Raw genomic sequence first — 20,217 nt, 5'->3', positions numbered from 1 at the left:
CTCACTAGGCCCACAAAAAAAGCCTGGGAAGCAGATGAAGGTCTCACAGACATTTTTAGATGTTCTGTAGCAGCAGCAGAAAGACTGGATTCATCTTTTGTATTTTCGCTCTGAAGTAATAACCTTACTTTAATGTTTATTTAAATTATTAGGCTAATATATATTCACAGACATATGTTCATATAATTGATATTATTATTTATTGTTTATCATCTTTGGGTATTTTATGTGCTTCCCCTTTACTTTCTTGCAACTTTCCCACAAATGAGCATGAACCATCAAACAGCTCTGTCCAAAAGTCCTCAGAACCAATTAGGTTTTTATGTATTTATTTACTTATACTTTATTTATTTATTTTGAGAGAAAGCACAAGTTGGGGAGGGGCAGAGAGAGAGGGAGAGAGAGAATCACAAGCAGGCTCCACTCAGTCAGCACAAAGCCCAACGCGGGGCTTGAACTCACAAACCGTGAGACATGACCTGAGCCGAAAGCGGCTGCTTAACCGACTGAGCCATCCAGGTGCCCCCCAATTAGTTTTTTAAAAGTTTACCCATAGGACCAGAGCCAGTGCTAATGTTTAAAACAAACCATGTGTATATGTGACTTTGGTTTCTTCTACTTTTTGCTAAAATCCAAGAGTTCCATAAAATCAGAAACTTATCCAGTGTATTTTATAGGGTCTCATTCATTTATGGTTGCAGCTCTAGGTCGGGTAACTTTTCCATCAAAGTGTAGGTACTAGGAAAGCATTCAGTTGTTTTGTTTTTGCCATAGTTGGATCAACTACAATGACACTGTCACAGGGCAAATGATCTTTTAATTATTCACTATGGAATTGACACTATGTATGGGCAAACCATTAATTACAATAGTATATAAATGCAGGCCAAAATTGTGGTGTGATATCTCAGGCAAGGAAAAGGTATTTTAAGTTGTAATATTGGAAGAAGAAACTTCTACATGCTTATACTGAAGTAATGCATTCCTTCCTCTCTTAGATAAGCCCAAAGTGCAAATAAAGAAGGGAAAAATGGTATAACAATGGGAAATGAAAATATACAAATAAAGTTGCCTTAAAAATCGGAATGCACATAGGGGTGCCTGGGTGGCTTAGTCAGTTAAGCGTCTGACTCTTGATATCAGGTCAGGTCTTAATCTCAGGGCTGTGAGTTCAAGCCCCACATTGGGCTCCACATGTGAAACCTACCCCCCCCCCAAAAAAAAAAAAGGAAACGCACAGTATGGAGACACTCTAGTAATGGTATGATTAAGAGACAGAAATATCAGGGGCGCCTGGGTGGCTCAGTCAGTTGAGCGTCCGACTTCAGCTCAAGTCATGATCTCCCAGTTCGTGAGTTTGAGCCCCGCATCGGGCTCTGTGCTGACAGCACAGAGCCTGGAGCCTGCTCCAGATTCTGTGTCTCCCTCTCCCTCTGCCCCTAACCCACTCGCATTCTGTCTCTGTCTCTCTCAAAAATAAATAAACATTAAAAAAAATTGAAAAAAAAAAGACACAAAAATATCAGTCTCTCAGTCTATAAAAGAACTGAGAGAGAAAGTAAGAAATATTAAATTAGGGATGCTTAGATTTCTCCACGAATCAAAGAGGAGAACTGAACATTTGGTAATTATCTTAGGTCCTGCCGTCATTCCAACAGAGGAGGAAGAATGATTTTTGCTACTACCTGATAGAAGATGACTTTTTACAACACTGCAATCTTATATTCTGCAAGAAAAAATTTATTAAGAATTTCTTCTAATTGACTGTAAAGGAATACCATAAGCAGTCTACTCTTCATATAAGTGTTAATATTTTATAAAGCTTAGTTGATAACCATTTTTTCCTTTATGCAATGCTAAGCAGTTTTTTTTTTATTAGAACGTAAGGATTTTGCAACATATAAAGTCTACAACAAAAGATATTTTTGTAGAATTCCTTTTTTTTTTTTTTTTAATGTTTATTTTTGGGAGAGACAGAGACAGAGTAAGAGCAGGGGAGGGGCAGAGAAGGAGGGAGACACAGAATGCGAAGCAGGCTCTAGGCTCTGAGCTGTCAGCAGAGCCCGACGTGGGGCTCAAACTCACAAACCGTGAGATCATGACCTGAGCTGAAGTCGCACACTTAACCAACTGAAGCACCCAGACGCCCCTGTAAAATCTTTTAAGGGGGACACTTAGTACACAGTTAACAATGATTAATATTCATAACAAACAGCAGAATATATTTACCGTGCACTTTCTCATATATTGTCTTATTGGACGCACAGGCAGCTCCCTGAGGCCAAAATGGTAGGTTTTCTGCCACAGACAAGTAAACTCAGGTTTAAGCAACTGTGTAACTTGCCCACTGCACACCGCTGCTACAAACAGCTTCTGCGGCTGCTGCTGTTTACTTACTCAGTTGACAGTATCAGAGCGATGAGCAAAGATCAGAGCCAAGGAACCCATTTCCCTTCATTTTAAGATATTTTAATGGTGTTTAACTGGTTTGGCCACCCAAAACCAAAACCCTCTTTTTCCTATTACATAGAAAGAAACGCACACAGAAAACAATCTAGTTCGAATGACCAAATAGTGACCTGAGAAAATAAATACACATCCCTAAAAGACAGACATTACCAACTAGAAAGTACTTTCGTAGAGAATGTAACACAGTCAATGCACAAAGGCAAAGTAAAACAACTACAGCTTGATGTTACTCAACAGGTTGTAGTTCATCATGAGCTCAACTTACTTTCTGTTTTCCTGCTGTTGATCAGTTTATTTTCCAATTCTTCCAGCATATTCTGCTCGCTTCTGAAGTCACATTTTTGGTTGTAGAAATGACTGCGTTTATCTTTTTCTATGTTAATAACTCTTTAAGAAAAGAAATAAATGGCATAAATATGATTGAAATATCTTTTAAATTGTTTAAAATATGAAGACACTCATAATCAGTACTTACAGACAGATTAATTCGTCTAAGGAGTCAAAATAGTAGTTAGAAAAGAGTCAAGTTCAATCATAACCATAAGTAATCTGAATTGTTATTTAAATTATAAAATGTGAGTTTAAGAAAAGGCAGTCATGGACTTGTTTTAAAGATACAATAGCAGGGCATCGCTTTTCGGCCTTTTGGCTAAGATCAAGTATAAAAACGAAGTAGCAGGGCGCCTGGGTGGCTCAGTCGGTTGAGCGTCCCACTGTGGCTCAGGTCATGATCTCACGGTTCGTGAGCTCGAGCCAAATGTTGGGCTCTTTGCTGACAGATCAGAGCCTGGAGCCTACCTCAGATTCTGTGTCCCTCTTTCTCTCTCTTTCCCTCCCCCACTCGCTCTCTTAAAAATGAATAAACATTTTAAAAAATAAGTAAATAAATAAATTAAATTAATAAATAAATATAAAAATATAATAGCTATTTGGCTCTTGATTCCAACTCAATCTCATTGTAACCTGAAAATGACCACCATTGCTGATGGCTGCTTTCAATAGGGAGATACAGTTAGCTTTTGTAAACTGAATCAATACCTTTAACCTCACCTGAGGTGAACCTCCTTATCACTAAAATGTGAATCATGACAGCTCTCTACTACCTAAATAGGGCTGTGATTATATTACACGAGGGCAGGCAGTAGAAATATAACATGGAAATGGAAGACAATATAATTAATAAAAATAAAATTTCAGGAGGCAAACCATCTACATAGATAGGAATTTTAGTATATTTAGGGATATTGTCTACGTTGACTTCAAAGGTTCTTCTGTGTCATCTTTGGTCCTTGGATTTAGCCCATCTACCAGTAAGTAAGCAAATCTAGTATTAGTTTGAACTCCGGCGTAAGACAAAACAAATACTAGCAAGAAGATTTTCTGGTTAGATAGACATTTATTTTCTCAACACCTGTTTTCTTTCTCCCAGAAATTAACACAAACTCTTCTTCAGTAATCCTGTATCGAATGAATGGTGGAAGGTCTCTGGCCGTTGACTTAATTTCATACAACGTGAGGGGCAACTATTTAAGGGAGAGCTTCCCAAGATTCTCCATTTTGCCATCCATTAAAAAAAAGTTAAATATTTATAAGGTGCAGCGGGGTAAACAGATGAGACTGACCTGGGCCCTACCCGGCTGCCCCCACGGCTGAGAAGATCACACCGTAGTATGTGGGTATGGGAGAGGAAGTAACAGGTAGAAGGGAGATGTCAGATGGATCTCGGTCTACACATGAACTCTAAAGGACTGAGGGTGGTTACTGGAGTCTTGTGCTGAGAAGCCCACCTCGGCTCTGGTTGCAGGGGGGGGAAATTATACGATCATCTAGAAATGTCTGCACGGACACAGGATACGCTATGATAGTAAGTTATGTTTTGCCATTCCTGGATTAAAAATATTCACCTACAAAGACATTCAAAATGTACTAATGGAGACAAATAGCTAGACACATGAAAAGATGCTCAACCTCACTCACAGTAGGAGAAACACAAACTTAAACTATAACACGGTTGGGGTGCCTGGGTGGCTCAGTTGGTTGGGCGTCCGACTTCAGCTCAGGTCACGATCTCACGGTTCGTGAGTTCGAGCCCCGTGTCAGGCTCTGGGCTGATGGCTCAGAGCCTGGAGCCTGCTTCCGATTCTGTGTCTCCCTCTCTCTCTGCTCCTCCCCCATTCATGCTCTGTCTCTCTCTGTCTCTCTCTGTCTCAAAAATAAATAAACATTAAAAAAAAAAAAACTATAACACAGTAACAGCGTACACCTATCAGATTGGCAAAAAATCACGGGTGTAAGTAATATACTCTGTTGCTAAAACTGTGGGGAAATAGGTCCTCTCACACATTATTGGTGGAATTGCAAATTGCTACGGAGGGCAATTTAGCAGTATTTATTACATCTGCAAACCCATGTGCCTTTGACTCAGCATTTCTACCTCTAGGACTTTTTCCTAAAGATACACTCACTCATATGCAAAACAGCGTGGACCCATGCAGCTACGGTGATTGGTTATGACGAAGGAAGACTGAATATAACCTAAATGTCCACTGCTATGGGGCAAGTTAAATCAATTATGGGGGGGCGGGGGGGAGCCTTGCCCAGGAATACCACGAAGCAGTACTGTGTTCTGTATGCTGATAGGGAAAGAACTCCAAGATCCACTCTTCTTCCATCAAAGGTTTTTACAGCCAAATGTTAGACATGTCCCAAAGTAGAGAGGCTGGAATGTCTCCCTTCGCATTCCCTCACATCACTCTGATTGGACGATGTTACCTTTCTTGGTTCACCTGGCTCTTTTTCCTTGCAATCTCTCTCTCTCTCCCTCCCCGCTCCTCTCTCTTTTTTTTTACTTAAGCCTTCTGAAGTAAATCCACTACATTATGTAATCTCACCCCAGCATACTTCAGCGTGCCTCTCAGGAGATTGTGAATATTAGACTTCACTATAACGCCATTATCATGTCTGATAAAAATCAACAATTCCTAGGTATCTTAGATGCAGTCTTAAAAAAAAAAAAGCAAAACAAGATGCAGACTAGTGTGTGCATTATGCTACCATTTACATAAAAAAGGAAACATCTGAATATGTATTTTTATTTCCTTCTAGCATATAAAACTTTCTGTGGAAGGATACACAAGAAACTAAAACTAGTGGCTGTCTGAAGGAAGAAGTAGGTGGCTGGGGTCCAGGGTGAAACGGAGACTTTCCACTGTGTACCCTTTGATATACGTTCATTTGTGAACCATGTGAATGCATTACCTGTGCCAAAAACAGAACAGATCTGTATTATGATAAACTGTCTTTGTTTTTTTTGTATTCAGTGAAAATTGTTGGCTAGAGACACTCTACCAATGGATTTTTCTAATACCCTTTCCGTGACTTTTTCCCAAACCTTACAACAAAATGAAGAAAGCCGAAGTGGAGCTGTAAAACCAACACATACTCATAAACGAGGTATCTACACTGGCATTTATCTACACTGGTTTGCTATAGATAGGGCCCTTAACCACTTGATGGTTTATCCTGTATCTAGAGGGAAACATAAGCCAGACTCCTATCCTACAGTCCGGTTGTATCTAAATTCATGCATTTTAGGGGTACCTGGGTGGTTCAGTCTGTTAAGCATCCAACTCTTGGTTTCAGCTCAGGTCATGATCTTACGGTTCGTTGAGATCGAACCCACATCGGGCTCTGCACTGTCAGCTTGGAGCCTGCTTGGGATCCCCACCCCCTTCTCAAAATAAAGTAAAAAAATAAAATAAAATAAAGTCATGCATTTTAGAAATAAAATAAAAAATAAAATGAAATTGTATTTTCTCAAATTCTGAGTATTAAAAATAGAAGTACTACATAAACGCAGGGTGAATTCAAACTTCCAAAGCTACATATGGTATAACGTTTCAAAATTCAAACAGTATACTTTTTTGCTGGCAGAATTTCTAAACAGAGAACTGCCACTAATTCTGGTCCAAAGACCATTCTGTACAACAGGCTCTGTATCTCCTGATTCCTTACCAAATCGATACTATACAAATTCAAAGCAGGGTTTATATAAAGCTCTCAACTGCAGGGTAGAGCCGGGCATTATGAGTTCTAATTCTTTTGATCATTCTTCGCAATATTTATCATATCGTGGAGCTGCTGACAATGTTGACCATTCAACATATGTCACTGGCCATTTAAAGAAATACTATACATACACTAAAAATTAAAATAAATGGCAACTTGTCAAGGACCCTACTCATGATGTGCAGGACGGATCTGAAAGGGGAGACTGAGGGAGGGAGACCAATTAAAAGGCCATTTCCAGAAAAGTAACTCCAGGGTATAGACTCTTCATTAAAATTATTGATTCCCTCCAAGTTATTTAACAAGTGCTTACATTGGTAAATGAAAATGCATTGATATATGCAATCTAAAATTTTTGTTAATGTTTATTTTTGAGAGAGAGAGAGACAGAGTGTGAGCAGGCAAGGGGTAGGGAGAGGTGGAGACACAGAATCCGAAGCAGGCTCCAGGCTCCAAGCTGTCAGCACAGAGCCTGACACGGGGCTCGAACTCATGAACTGCGAGATCATGACCTGAGCAGAAGTCAGATGCTTCACCGACTGAGCCACCCAGGTGCCCCTGATATGTGCAATCTAAAGAAATAAATGTTTTGTTTCCCTTGAAATACACATATTCAAAATAGTAGATGAAATTGAAATAGCTCTACTTAAACTTTATATTAAACAGTCTGTAACAATTTGTGTACTTCATACATCCTGCCTTTTTCTTGTTCATCTTTGAAAAAGCTGGTGCCTCGAATTTTGTAATTTAATGTGGGACGGGATTGGGTGGAGTAGAATTAACTTTAGACTGTCCACAATAAAATGGCTTGTTATGTTAACTGAAGATAACATTCTTATACTTACTGATTTTTTAGTTTTTCTGCTGTGCGTATAAACTCCGCTTTTTTTGTCCGATTAACTTTCTGCTTCCAGTTTTGAAGCTGAAAAGGACGAATCCCACCTGAAGTACCAAGACAGCTATCATTCTACGTGGAGAACAAAACCAAATTTAGGGTAAGAGGTGAAGGCAGAGTTTCTTTCAGAGACATAACGTCAATAATGAAGTTTCTCTCAGGGGATAACTTGGGGGCTGATCTTATTTAATTTTTAGAAATATATTTTGTGGAAGAAGGAATATCTTACCTTAAAATGCTGAATTACTGAGTAGCAAATGTTAAGTCTCCAGGGATTCCTACAGAAAGATCTAATTCTTCCATTCAGCCATTTAGCAATATATATTGAACACTTAACGATGTGACCTGTGGTGCACGAGACACCAGGGAAACAATGATGACCCACATGAATATGGCCCCAGCCTTAAAGTCTAGTGAGGGAAACAAATTTAAAAAGAAAAGAGTAAACAAGCCATAATTAAAAAAAAAATCACCAATTGCAATAAGTGCTACTAAGGAAATAAAAAGTACTGAGATAGAGATAATGGGTCAAAAGGTTGTTTTTTCAGTTAGAATTAGAATGGCCACAGAAGTTCTATTTGGGGGGATGACATTGAAGACTGGAATCAGCCAGTAGGGAAAGAGGTCCCAGGGCGAGGCCCAGAATGTGAAAAAGCCCCAGGGCAAGAAAAGACCTCGGCTGGTTTCAGCAGAGAAAGGGCAACATGATATCAGAAAAGATGGAGAGCTTGGTACAAGATGAAGGTAGACGGGCAGGTATATCACATTGGCATTTTAAGTGACTTGGTGGGGGTGGGGGGGGGATTCTGGAGTTTACTGGAGGGTTTTGAGCAGGAGAATACCATGATACATTTAATTTTTTAAGAAACTCTTTCTGGCCATTTTTGGAGAATAAACTGGTGGGAGGTGGGGGTGGAGGTAAAGCAAGACTGGAAGCAGAAGGATCGAGGTGGTAGCTGGTGCAGCAATACAGATGAGGAACCGCGGTGTCTAGGACCACTGCGGTGGCGGATATAAAAGGAAGAAAACTAAATACATTTTGGGTCTATAAACAAGAGGAATTGCTGACAGATTGATGTAGGAGATGAGAGAGAAAGGAAACAAGCCTTTACATTTCTAGCAGCAGACAAAACAAAAGTAAAGAATTTAGGAAATATTTTTTTCGTGGAGATACAGTTCAAATTACCATACAGTGTACCGATCTAAAGTGTACAATTCAGGGTTTTTAGTATATTCACAAATGTGTGCAAACATCACTACTATCTAAGTGCAGAAAATTTCCATCATACCAAAAAGAAACCCCATACCCGTTAGGAGTCACTGCCCACCTGCCTTCCCCACAAGCCCCTGGCCACCATTCAATCTATTTTTGACTCCATGGATTTGTCTGTTCTGGACAATTAATATAAATGGGATCATACAATGTGCAACCTCTCGTGTCTGGCTTCTTTCACACAGCATCTTTTCAATATTTACCCACACTGTACCATATATCTGTACTGTATTCCTTTTTATGGCTGAATAATATTCTATTATATGGATCTACCATATTTTGTTTATCTACTCATCAGTTGATGGGTAACGGGCTACTTCCACTATTTGGCCAACATGAATAATGCTACTATGAACATTTGTATACAAGTTTTAGTATGAATATGTTTCAACTCTCCTGGGCATACACCTTGCAAGGGAATTTTTGGATCATATGGTAACTCTATGTTTTACTTTCTCATTTTAAAAATTGGATTGTCTTTTCATTGTTGAGTTGGAAACATTCTTTATATATTCTGGATATATCCTTATCAGATAAAAGACTTGCACATTTTCCCCCCATTTTCTTGATAACATCCTTCAAAGCACAAATGCTGTCAATTTTGATAATGTATTTGCTTGTGTATTCAATATCATATAGAAGAAACAATCAAAGGTCATGAAGACTCACACCTACACCTTTTTAAAGAGTTGTATAGTTTTATCTCTTAACATTTCAGTCTCCATCTATTTTGAGTTAATTTTTGCATATGGTGTATGTGGATATCCAGTTGTCCCAACACCACTTGCTGAAAAACATCTTCTTTCCTTATTGAATTATCTTGACACCCTTGTTGAAAATCAATTGCCCATGAACATAGAGTTTACCTCTTAACTCTTTTTGATCTGTATGACTTCTCTTTCTGTTGATTACTGAAGCTTCATAATAAGTTTTGAAATCAAAAGTAGGGAGTCCTCCAAATTTGTTCTTCAAGACTGTCTTGGCTATTTTGCATCCCTTGCATTTCCCATATGAATTTTAGGATCAGTTTATCAACTTATGCATAAAAAGGCAACAGAGATTTTCATAGGAATTGCACTGACTGTGTAAATCAATCTGGGGAGTATTGCCATTTTAACAATATTGAGTCTTCATATTCATGAACCTGAAATGGCCAAGGATGTAGGTCTTCCTTACTTTCTTTCAACGATGTTTTTCAGTTTTCAGAGTATAAGTTTTGCACTTCTTTTGTTAAATTCATTCCTATGTATTTTCTTCTTGTGATACTACTGTAAATGGAATTATTTTCTTACTTGCATTTTTGAACTGTCCATTGCTAGCATATAGAATTACAACTGATTTTTGTTGACTGCTTTTTAATCCTTCAATCTTGCTGAATTTGTTTATTTGCTCTAGTAGTCTTTACATGAATTCTTTAAAAATTTTTATATACAAAATCATGTCACCTGCAAATACGAATAGTTTCACATCTTCCTTTCCAGTTTGTTTTTCTTGCCTAATTGCCCTTGCTAGAATCTCCAGTGAATTAGTGGTGAGAATGTACATTCTTGTCTTGTTCCTGATCTTATGGGGGAAGCTTTTAATACTTTGTCATTAAGTATTATGTGAGCTGTGGGCATTTTATAGATGCCTTACCAGATTGAGGAGTTCCCTTTTATTGCTAGTTTGTTGAATATTTTTTATCATGAAAAAGTGTCAGATCTTGTCAGTTGCTCTTTCTAAATCTACTGAAATGATCATGTGGCTTGTCCTTTATTCTATTAATATACTCTATCACACTGATTGATTTTTATATGTTGAACCAACCTTGCAAGTCTGGAACAAATCTCATTTGACCATGGTGCATAATCCTTTTTGTATGTTGTTAGATTTAGGTCGATAATATTTTGTTGGGGAATTCACATCTGTATTAAGAAATACTAGTCTGTTATTTTCTTCCTTGTAATGTCTTTGCCTGATTGTGTATCAGGGTAATCATAATGGTCCCACACAATGAGTTGAAAAATGCTCTCTCCTGTATTTTCTGAAAAAAGTTTGTTACAAACAAAAAAATGTTTATATTGACTTCTATATTTACCTCTCCACTTACTTCACCAGTACTCTTTATTCATAATCTTCCTCAAGTAGATTTGAATTTCTATGTAGTCTTTTTATTTCAGTCTGAAAGACTTCCTTTAATATTTCTTGTAAGGCATATATGCTGGAAATGAAGTCTGTTAGTTTGTTTATCTGGGAATGTCTCAATTTCTCCATTTTAGAGAATACTTTTGGTGGACATAGATTTCTTGACTAATAGTCCTTTTCTTTCAGCACTTTGCATCATGCTACTGCCTTCTGGAATCCAAGGTTTCTGATGAGAAGTCAGCTGTTAATCTTATTGAAGATTCCTTGTATGTGTTCAGTTGCTTCTCCTTTGGTGCTTTCAAGATTTTTTTCTTTTTGTCTGTGTTTTTCAACAGTTTGATTATGATGTGTCTAGGTATGATCTCTTTGATTATTTCATTATGTACTCAGAGTTCATCAAGCTCTAAAATATGTAGAATATTTTTCATCAAATTTGGGGAGTTTTCAGCCATTATTTCTTCAAATATTCTGCCCCTCCCCATTTCTCTCTTCTCCTTCTGAGACTCTCAGTCCAACCTTCATGGTGTTTCATGGGGCTCTGAAGCTCTTTCACTTTTCTTCTTTTTTCCTTCTGTTCCTTAGTCTGGATAATCTGAATTGACCTATCTTCACATTTCCTCTTTCTTCTGCCAGTTCAAATATGATGTTCAGCCCCTTCGGTGAACTTTTCATTTGAGCTCTTATACTTTTTAACTCCAGAATTTCTATTTAATTTTTTTAAACAATTTAAATCTCTTTACAGGTATTTTTAATTTGGTGAGATATCATCCTCATACTTTCTTTTAGTTCTATAGCCATGGTTTCCTTTAGTTTTTTGAACAATTTAAAACTGCTTATTTAATTAACAGAAAACCATGGGGAAAGGGAAGAGGGAAAAAAGTTACAAACAGAGAGGGAGGGAGGCAAACCATAAGAAACTCTTAAATACAGAGAAAAAAACTGAGGGTTGATGGGAGGGTGGGGGAGAGGGGAAAGTGGGTGATGGGCATTGAGGAGGGCACTTGTTGGGATGAGCACTAGGTATTGTATGGAAGCCAATTTGACAATAAATTATACTTAAAAATAAAAAAGAAATAAATGAAACTGCTTATTTAAAAGTCTTTGTCTATTATTTTATCTAGTTTTCCTTTGCATGTCTCATAATTTTTTTTGTTAAAAACTTGACATTTAGGGGTACCTGGGTGGCTCAGTCAGCTGAGCATCCCAACTCTTGATATGGGCTCGGGTGGTGATCTCACAGTCAAGAGATCGAGTCCTGCTATGGGCTCCTCACTGAACTGGATCCTGCTTGGGATTCTCTCTCTCCCTCTCTCATTGCCCCTCCCCCACTTGCATACATTCTCTCTCTCTCAAAATAAATAAACATTAAAAAAAACCTTCACTTTCCATTTGCAACTATGTGGATGGAACTAGAGGGTATCATGCTAGGCGAAATTAGTCAGAGAAAGACAAATATCATATGACTTCACTCAGATGAGGACTTTATGACACAGAACAGATGAACACAGGGAAAGGGAAGCAAAAAATATATAAAAACAGGGAGAGGGACAAAAACATAAGAGACTCTTAAATATGGAGACAAACAGAGGGTTAATGGAGGGGTTGTGGGAGAGGGATAGGCTAAATGGGTAAGAGGCATTAAGGAATCTGCTCCTGAAATCATTGTTGCACCATATGAAAACTACCTTGGATGTAATTTTTTTTAAGAAAGAAAGAAAGAAAGAAAGAAAGAAAGAAAGAAAGAAAGGAAGAAGGAAAGAAAGAAAGAAAGAAAAAGAAAAAAAAGAAAAGAGTAACTTTGGAGAGAATGGGATATAAATATCCTATTAACAGCAAGAACAAAACATTGGGAATTAACTTAATAAAAATATATAAAATCTATATGAAGAAAACTATAAAAGGATGTTAAAATATACTTAAAATTAAAAGTAGATTTTTTTTAGGAAATGAAAAAAAAGCTACCATATTTATGAATGAGAAGCCTAAATATTTTTAAACGTGTTTTCTTCATGAAATATTTGTCAATTTCTTCTCATTCCAAATATTTGTCAATTCCTTTTCTTTTTTTTTAAATTTTTTTTTTTTAATGTTTATTTATTTTTGGGACAGAGAGAGACACAGCATGAACGGGGGAGGGGCAGAGAGAGAGGGAGACACAGAATCGGAAACAGGCTCCAGGCTCTGAGCCATCAGCCCAAAGCCTGACGCGGGGCTCGAACTCACGGACCGCGAGATCGTGACCTGGCTGAAGTCGGACGCTTAACCGACTGCGCCACCCAGGCGCCCCTGTCAATTCCTTTTCATTCCAAATACTTATCAATTTCTTTTCATTCCACTAAAAATGTCATTTTGGTAAAACAAAACAAAACAAAACACAAAACCCCTTGACTTTTAAAAAATGTATTATTTGGTAGCTCTGAATATGAGATTTTCTTCCATGCCCAACATGTGTTGTTGTTGCCCTTTGTTTAGTCACCTTCCTGAACTAATCCTGTGAAGTCTGTACTCTGTGAGGCAGTTAGCTCAGCTGTCACCTGACGGTTGGCTGGTCAGAATGTTTCCTAGATGCCATGAACCAGTTTGCCTCCCAGCCTTTGCTGACGTGGTCTGTGTGCGTGGCAGGACATACTGTCACCCCTCAGACGGAGAGTTTACAAGTCAACCTTAGTCTTCACTCATCACCTGCACGGAGCTTCAAGGTTGGCCAACCATGAAAGCGTAGGGCCTTCTCACGCCCTTCCCTGGTGTATTAGTTTCCTACTGCTACTGTAACAGCTCACCACGAATCACTTTCACACAACCTCCCTGGCTTAACACAAATTTATTCTCCTCCATTTCTGGAGGCAAGTGTATATTAAGGTGTGGACAAGTTTGTGTTCCTCCTGGAAGGCTTCAGAGGAAAATCTACTTCCATGCTTCCTATAGGTTCTTAAAAGCTACCTTCAGCCTTGGCTCATGCCACTTTCTCACGTCACTTCTTCCTCTTGCTTCCACTGTCACATCTCCTACTGCTGGCTCTGGTCCTTCTACATTCCTGTTATGAGGACCCTGGTGAACACATTAGGCTCAACCATTTAATCCAGGATAATCTCCCCATTTTAAAATCAGTAATTCAATCACATCTGCCAAGTCCCTTTTACCATGTAAGGTCACGTAGTCACAAGTACTGGAGATTAGAATGTGAATGTCCTTGGAGAGCCAAGATTCAGCCTACCACACCTGAACACGGACATTACCCTATGCATGTGTGTGATTTTCTCTTCTTTTTTTTCTTAAGATTTTTTTTAACGTTTATTTATTTTTGAGAGAAAGAGAAAAAGAGGGCGAGCAAAGGGAGGGGTAAAGAGAGAGGGAGACACAGAATCCTAAGCAGGCTCCAGGCTCTGAGCTGTCAGCACAGAGCCCGATGTGGGGCTCAAACTCATAAACCACAAGATCATGACCTCAGCTGAAGTCAGACACTTAACCAACTGAGCCACTCAGGTGCTCCTTTTTAAGGTTTTATTGTTTTTTTTTTTTTAAGTTTATTTATTTAGGGCGCCTGGGTGGCTCAGTCGGTTAAGCATCCAACTTCAGCTGAGGTCATGATCTTGCGTTCCGTGAGTTAGAGCCCCATGTTGGGCTCTGTGCTGACAGCTCAGAGCCTGGAGCCTGCTTTGGATTCTGTGTCTCCCTCTCTCCCTCCCTGACTCATCTCTGTCTCTGTCTCTCTCAAAAGTAAATAAACATTAAAAAAATTTTTTTAAAAAGTTTATTTATTTATTTTGAGAAACAGAGTGTGCAAATGCGAACAGGGGAGGGGCAGAAACAGAATGAGAATCTCAAGCAGGCTCGGCACTGCCAGCACAGAACCCAATGGAGTGGGGGGGGGTGGGGGGGGTTGGTGGTGGGCTTCATTGCACGAACAGTGAGATCATGACCTGAGCCGAGATCAAGAGTCAGAAGCTCAACAGACTGAGCTACCCGGGTGCCCAGCATGTGTGTGATTGTCTAGAGGAAATCCCTTTTGAGTAATCATTTAAAGTCACAGAAGGGGGGCGCCTGGGTGGCGCAGTCGGTTAAGCGTCCGACTTCAGCCAGGTCACGATCTCGCGGTCCGTGAGTTCGAGCCCCGCGTCGGGCTCCGGGCTGATGGCTTGGAGCCTGGAGCCTGTTTCCGATTCTGTGTCTCCCTCTCTCTCTGCCCCTCCCCCGTTCATGCTCTGTCTCTCTCTGTCCCAAAAATAAATAAACGTTGAAAAAAAAAAATTAAAAAAAAAAAAAAAAGTCACAGAAGGAATGTGCTTCTTACCAAAGGACTACTCCAAGCAGCCAAAGGCCATAATGTTTAGGCCATCAGAGGGAAGTTCACTGAAGAAACAAAACAAAACAGAAGACACAGCCCTTTCCTGGTAAAAGCAGAGACATACGCTAGTGTGATACCGTTACAGATACCTTTAAAAACTCATCATTCGTCTATTAAACTGATTAAGAGGGAAACGGCATTTGAGAGGAGGGTAGACGGATTTGTGGTATTCAGTGCTGAAAGGCATCGGTGAGGATTATCAAGAAATAATATACAGATATTAGAAAGGATAGACAGGTGACATTATTACTTTTTGTTACGGGTAAGAAATTTATAGGGTTCCACACCCTAAGGAGGTTGTAGAATAAAGTACGATACAAACCGTTTCTAAAACTTCAAAGAGAATTTCTCCAAAATAACGTAAAGGAACCATTATGGACTGACTTATGTCCCTCCTAAATTCATATAGTGGAGCCCTAACCCCCTTTGTGACTGTATTTGGAGATAAGGCCTTTGAGGAGGTAATTAAAGTCAAATGAGATCATAAGGGTGGGGTCCTATTCCAAAAGGACTAGTGTCCTTATAAGAAGAGGAAGAGACCGGGAGCCTGGGTGTCTTAGTTGGTTGAGTGTTTGACTTCAGCTCAGGTCATGATCTCGTGGTTCGTGGGTTCGAGCATTGCATCGGGCTCTGTGCTGACAGTTCACAGCCTGGAGCCTGCTTCACATTCCGTCTCTCTCACTCTCTCTCTCTCTCTGCCCCTACCCCCGCTCATGCTCTGTGTCTCAAAAATAAACATTTAAAAATATTAAAAAAAAAAAAAAGAAAGAGGAAGAGACATTGGTGATCTCTCTCTGTCACTGCATGTGCACAGAGGAAAGGCCATGTAAGGACACATGAGAAGGCAGCTGTCTACAAGCCAAGAAAAGAGCTCACACCAGAAACCAATACTGGTGGTACCTTGATCTCGGACTTCTGGCCTCCAGAATTGTGAGGAAAGTAATTTCTGTTGTTGAAACCACGCAGTCTGTGGTATTTTGCCACAGCAGCCCTAACGGACCCAGAGAGGAATTTTAGATATTTAAGTGAACCTCTCCTACATGATGAGGTTGTCATTAGGAAAATTATGTCTCTTCAAGAAAGCATTAGTTGGTTTTACTATTAGAGTCACTAGAAATATTCACTTAATCATATGACAAATATTCAAGTTCAGTGTTAGGCTGAGAATCTGCGTGCATACGTACGTGTGTGGTATACTGAAGGAAGTACGAAGATGGGTAACACATAATTAAAATCCTCCAAAACCTCACAATTTGGTACGGCAGTGACCGTAATTCCTTTTTAAAAGTCCAAACACCCTTGGATTCTACTCTATCAGTGCTGTCATCATCAACTGTGAGGCTCTACCCTTCCCCCAAGTGATGAGAGCATATAAAGCAGGGTGTCTCAACCTCAACACTCTGACATTTTGGACTAGATAATTTTTCGTTTGGGCGGGGGGGGGGCTGTCCTTTGGCCTCTGCCCACTAGTAGTACACACAGCACCCACCCCGGTGTGACAACCAAAAATGTCTTAAGACATCGCTAAATGTCGGGAACAGATAAAACACCTGAAACAGCTCGACAGGTGACTCTGATCCAACCCCTGGAAAGGCAAATCTCTGGGGATCATCATGGTAGCGTGATAAAAAGGCTCATCAATTAACAGTATTAGGCAACTTGTGAGAAATGCAAATCAGGAGGCAAAACATGGTTATAAGAATTTAGAGAACAAATCACTTTGAACTAGAATGAGCCAGAAAGATTTCATGGAAAAAGCCAGCAAGATGGCTACACTACTAGGATCACGCATGAAACAAATTTTTAAACATTGTTCAATAAATATTTCCTGTGTTATGTATTTTTATAAATTTTACATCCCCCCCCACCCCTGAGATCTCTGGGCCAGAGTTAGAATAATAAACAGAATTGCTGTGTGAAAACATTTGCCTGAGTTGGAATTTCCTGAGCTTATACAAGTAAAGACAGATAATAGCTGTATTTCCTTAGAGGAATAAAATGATGGTACCTGTCCTCAGCTCACAACAGCCTTCCCTCAGTTTTGGATCGATCCTCAAATATTTAGGGAGTGCCTACTATGTTCCAGGACTACACACGATAGTGGACCTGGGAACACAATAGTGAATAAAACTTCCAAAAGTTTCTGCCCTCATACAGCTTACGTTCCCATGGTGGGGGCGGACGTGTGGAGAAAAATGAAAATATGTAAGGTAGCATACAGTAATAAGGGCTATGGAGCAAAATAAAACCAGGAAAGGGAATAGGGCATATGCTAACTAAAGAGATTCGGTTTCGGGAGGTTATGAAAAGAATCACTGAGCTGATGGCATCTGAACAGAGTTACCTGGAAGGAACACAGTTAGCCATAGAACAGACCGGGAACAGCATTCCAAACAGAGGGAATAGCAATTACAAAGGTTATAAAGTAGGAGAGTGCTAGGAATGTCTGAGGGACAACCAGGAGGCCAGGATGGCTGCAGCCAACTCACAGCAGGGGACTGGAGAAGAAGTCCAGAGAAGAAGAGAAGAAGGGAGATGGTGGGGGTAACTCATGGGCCCTGTAGATAATGATAAGGACCTTGGCTTTTACTATGAGGGTTCTGAGCAGAAGAATGTCATTATTGGCCTGAATCGCCCTGGCTGTTGAAAATACTTTAGGAAGGCAAGGCTGTTAGAACACAAACCAATTAGGAAAGTATTTCAGCCAGGGAGAAATGATGGTGGGGACAAGGGCAGTGGCACTGGAGGTGTTAAGAGTGGGATTCTGGATTTATTCCGTAGCTAGAACATGGAGGAACTGCCCATGCTTTTGGGTGTGGGCTGTGAGAGAACGAGCGCAGTTAAGGGCTTTGGCTTAAGCAACTGGATCCAATAATTCCCGAGGACCCTCTGGTCCTCACTGCAGAGAAAGGGGTCCTATATGCAGATCTCTGGAAACACATCTGCCTCGGACCACCCCATATTTATTCCTCCTTGTATTCCCGGCGCAGGTACAATAACAAAGCAGCCACCAATTACTTGGCACCGAATCTCTCTCAAACCAAGCACTGTGCGAGGGCCTTCCCACACATAAGGACCACTGCTCGGTAAGATGCAATGACCAGATCCAGTTTTTCGAGAAGGCACTGAGTCGCGGAGAGAATATGTTCCCCTCACAGGGCTAAGAAGAGGCAGAGCCAGGGCTTCCACCCAGATCTTCCCTCGACTCCGAAACCACATGGAGGTAGCTCTGTAAAAGCAGATAAACGCACACGCCAAAAGCGCACAACGCCCGGCGTGGGCCAGACCGCGAGCAAAAGGAGGCTAACACCGCGCCTCCCGCCTCGGGGACCGTGCCGCCTAGGACACCTGTTCGGCGAGGGCCGGGTCCCCGTCCCGCCCCCGGCACCCACATCCCCTCGGGCCCACGCTCGCCGCCAGAGAGGCTTCCGGCCCTCCTCGATTTACCTGTTGCGGCACCGCCGCTGCTCCCATGCCGCTCCCGGTGGCCGCGCCCGCCCCCGCCACAGCCCCGGCTACCGCGGTGGCCGCCGCGGCCACCACGACCGTCGTCAGGGCGGCCATCTTTCCTCGCCAAGCTGTTCGGGCCGCAGCGGCCACCCGGGCCAGAGGGTTCGGGCCACGGGAGCTCCTGGTCCTGCAGACCGTTCCCCGTGCAACGGAGCTCTTCTGGAAGCAGAGCAAGACCTAGCCGGGACGCAGGGAGGGGCCGAGATGTGGGGCGGAGCCGGAGCACGGGGTAGGCAGGGGGTGGGTACTGAGGGCAGGGCGGGACCGAGGGCAGGGCGGGGCTGGGGCATGGGGCGGGGCCAGGGTGCGGGCGGTGCCGAGGAGCAGGGTGGGGAAGGGGAGCATGGGGCGGGGCCAAGGGCTGGGCAGGGCCGAGATGTGGGGCAGGGCCTGGACTGGGCTGGGCCGGGATGCAAGGAAGGGCCGAGCTGGGCGGGGCTGGATCACAGGGTTGGGTAGGAGCTCTGGCCTGGCGGGAGCGCAGACGGGGTTGAGAGATGGGGTAGGGCCAGTGCGCAGGGTGGGTCAGGCAGGGGCCGGGTCAAGGTGTGGGGCAGGGCCAGAGCGCGGGACCGAGGCGCCCCTAGCAGCCGTGTGGGGCAGGGTGGAGGTGGAGACTGGGCGGGATGCGGGGCGGGGCCAGAATGCGGACTGAGCTGGGCCAGAGTGCAGGCAGGGAGGGACCTGGGTATCTTCAGGGCGCGGCCGGATTACAGGTGTGGGCGGAGCAAGGGGCGGGGTGGAGGAAAGGGGCGGGGCCTGAGTGCGGGGCGGGGCTACAGGCCAGAGCCTCACTATGCTACTGCGGGTTTGTGTAAACTTTGACCCAGCACTTGTCTACACTCGTTCAGCAAAATCTTGCTAATCCCCTTATTCACCTCCGATTCCGGAACCCCTTTTACTGTCAAATCTATTCGTGTCATATATAGATACAGCTCCACCTATAGATGTACAGAGATATTTTACATAATAGAACTTCCTTCTAGGTTTCTACAAACCACTGGTAAAACCGAGTGAAAATGAAAAAGCACTTATTTATGGGCTTGAACAATAAACTCTATTTCACACTTTAAAAGAAACGAAACAGGGCATTCTGCACACTGTCGGATACCAGAGGCAAAAATGCCACACTTGGTCAATAAGAAAAGAGATTCCAAAGATACTGTATCAGGGGGGTGGAAAAAGGCCACAGATGATCCCTCCAGTCAAAGCATAGCGGAATGCACCGCCTGTTTGAAGAAATGGATTCATTCATTCATCCCTTCACTTAATCAACATCCAGCTCCTTTTAGATGCCAAGGGCTGTTCTAGGCCTTTGGAATTCATCGTAGACTTAGACAGTGTAGACTTAGACACACACACAAACACACACACACACACACACACACACACACACACACGGTTCCTTCTAACTTTTAGTCGGCAATTTAAACAAGTAAACAAATAGGGTATTTTTTGAGTACTTACTTTGTGTCCGCACTGTTCTAAGTAACCCAGTTAAGTATTATCATCTCCATTTCACAGATAAGGATA

General features: G+C 41.6%; 1 protein-coding gene across 1 annotated transcript in view; it reads right to left on the bottom strand.

Moving 5' to 3' along the window:
• The window catches only part of CCDC112 (coiled-coil domain containing 112), a 31,235-nt gene extending 12,318 nt beyond the window's left edge, over positions 1–18,917 (bottom strand). Inside the window, exons 1-3 of the mRNA XM_086705932.1 lie at positions 18,622–18,917; positions 7,383–7,504; positions 2,735–2,856 (exon numbers count right to left, since the gene is read on the bottom strand). Of these exons, the coding sequence (XP_086562058.1) occupies positions 2,735–2,856; positions 7,383–7,504; positions 18,622–18,738 (361 nt within the window). The 5' untranslated portion in view covers positions 18,739–18,917. The remainder of the gene's footprint in view (positions 1–2,734; positions 2,857–7,382; positions 7,505–18,621) is intronic.
• Positions 18,918–20,217: the final 1,300 nt, after the last annotated feature.

This window comes from Puma concolor, chromosome A1, assembly GCF_028749965.1.
Source record: "Puma concolor isolate L17-30 chromosome A1, mPumCon1.1.hap2, whole genome shotgun sequence".
NCBI lineage: Eukaryota > Metazoa > Chordata > Mammalia > Carnivora > Felidae > Puma > Puma concolor.
The sequence above is the reverse complement of the archived record's forward strand: the minus strand, read 5'-3'. Positions and strand labels throughout refer to the sequence as shown.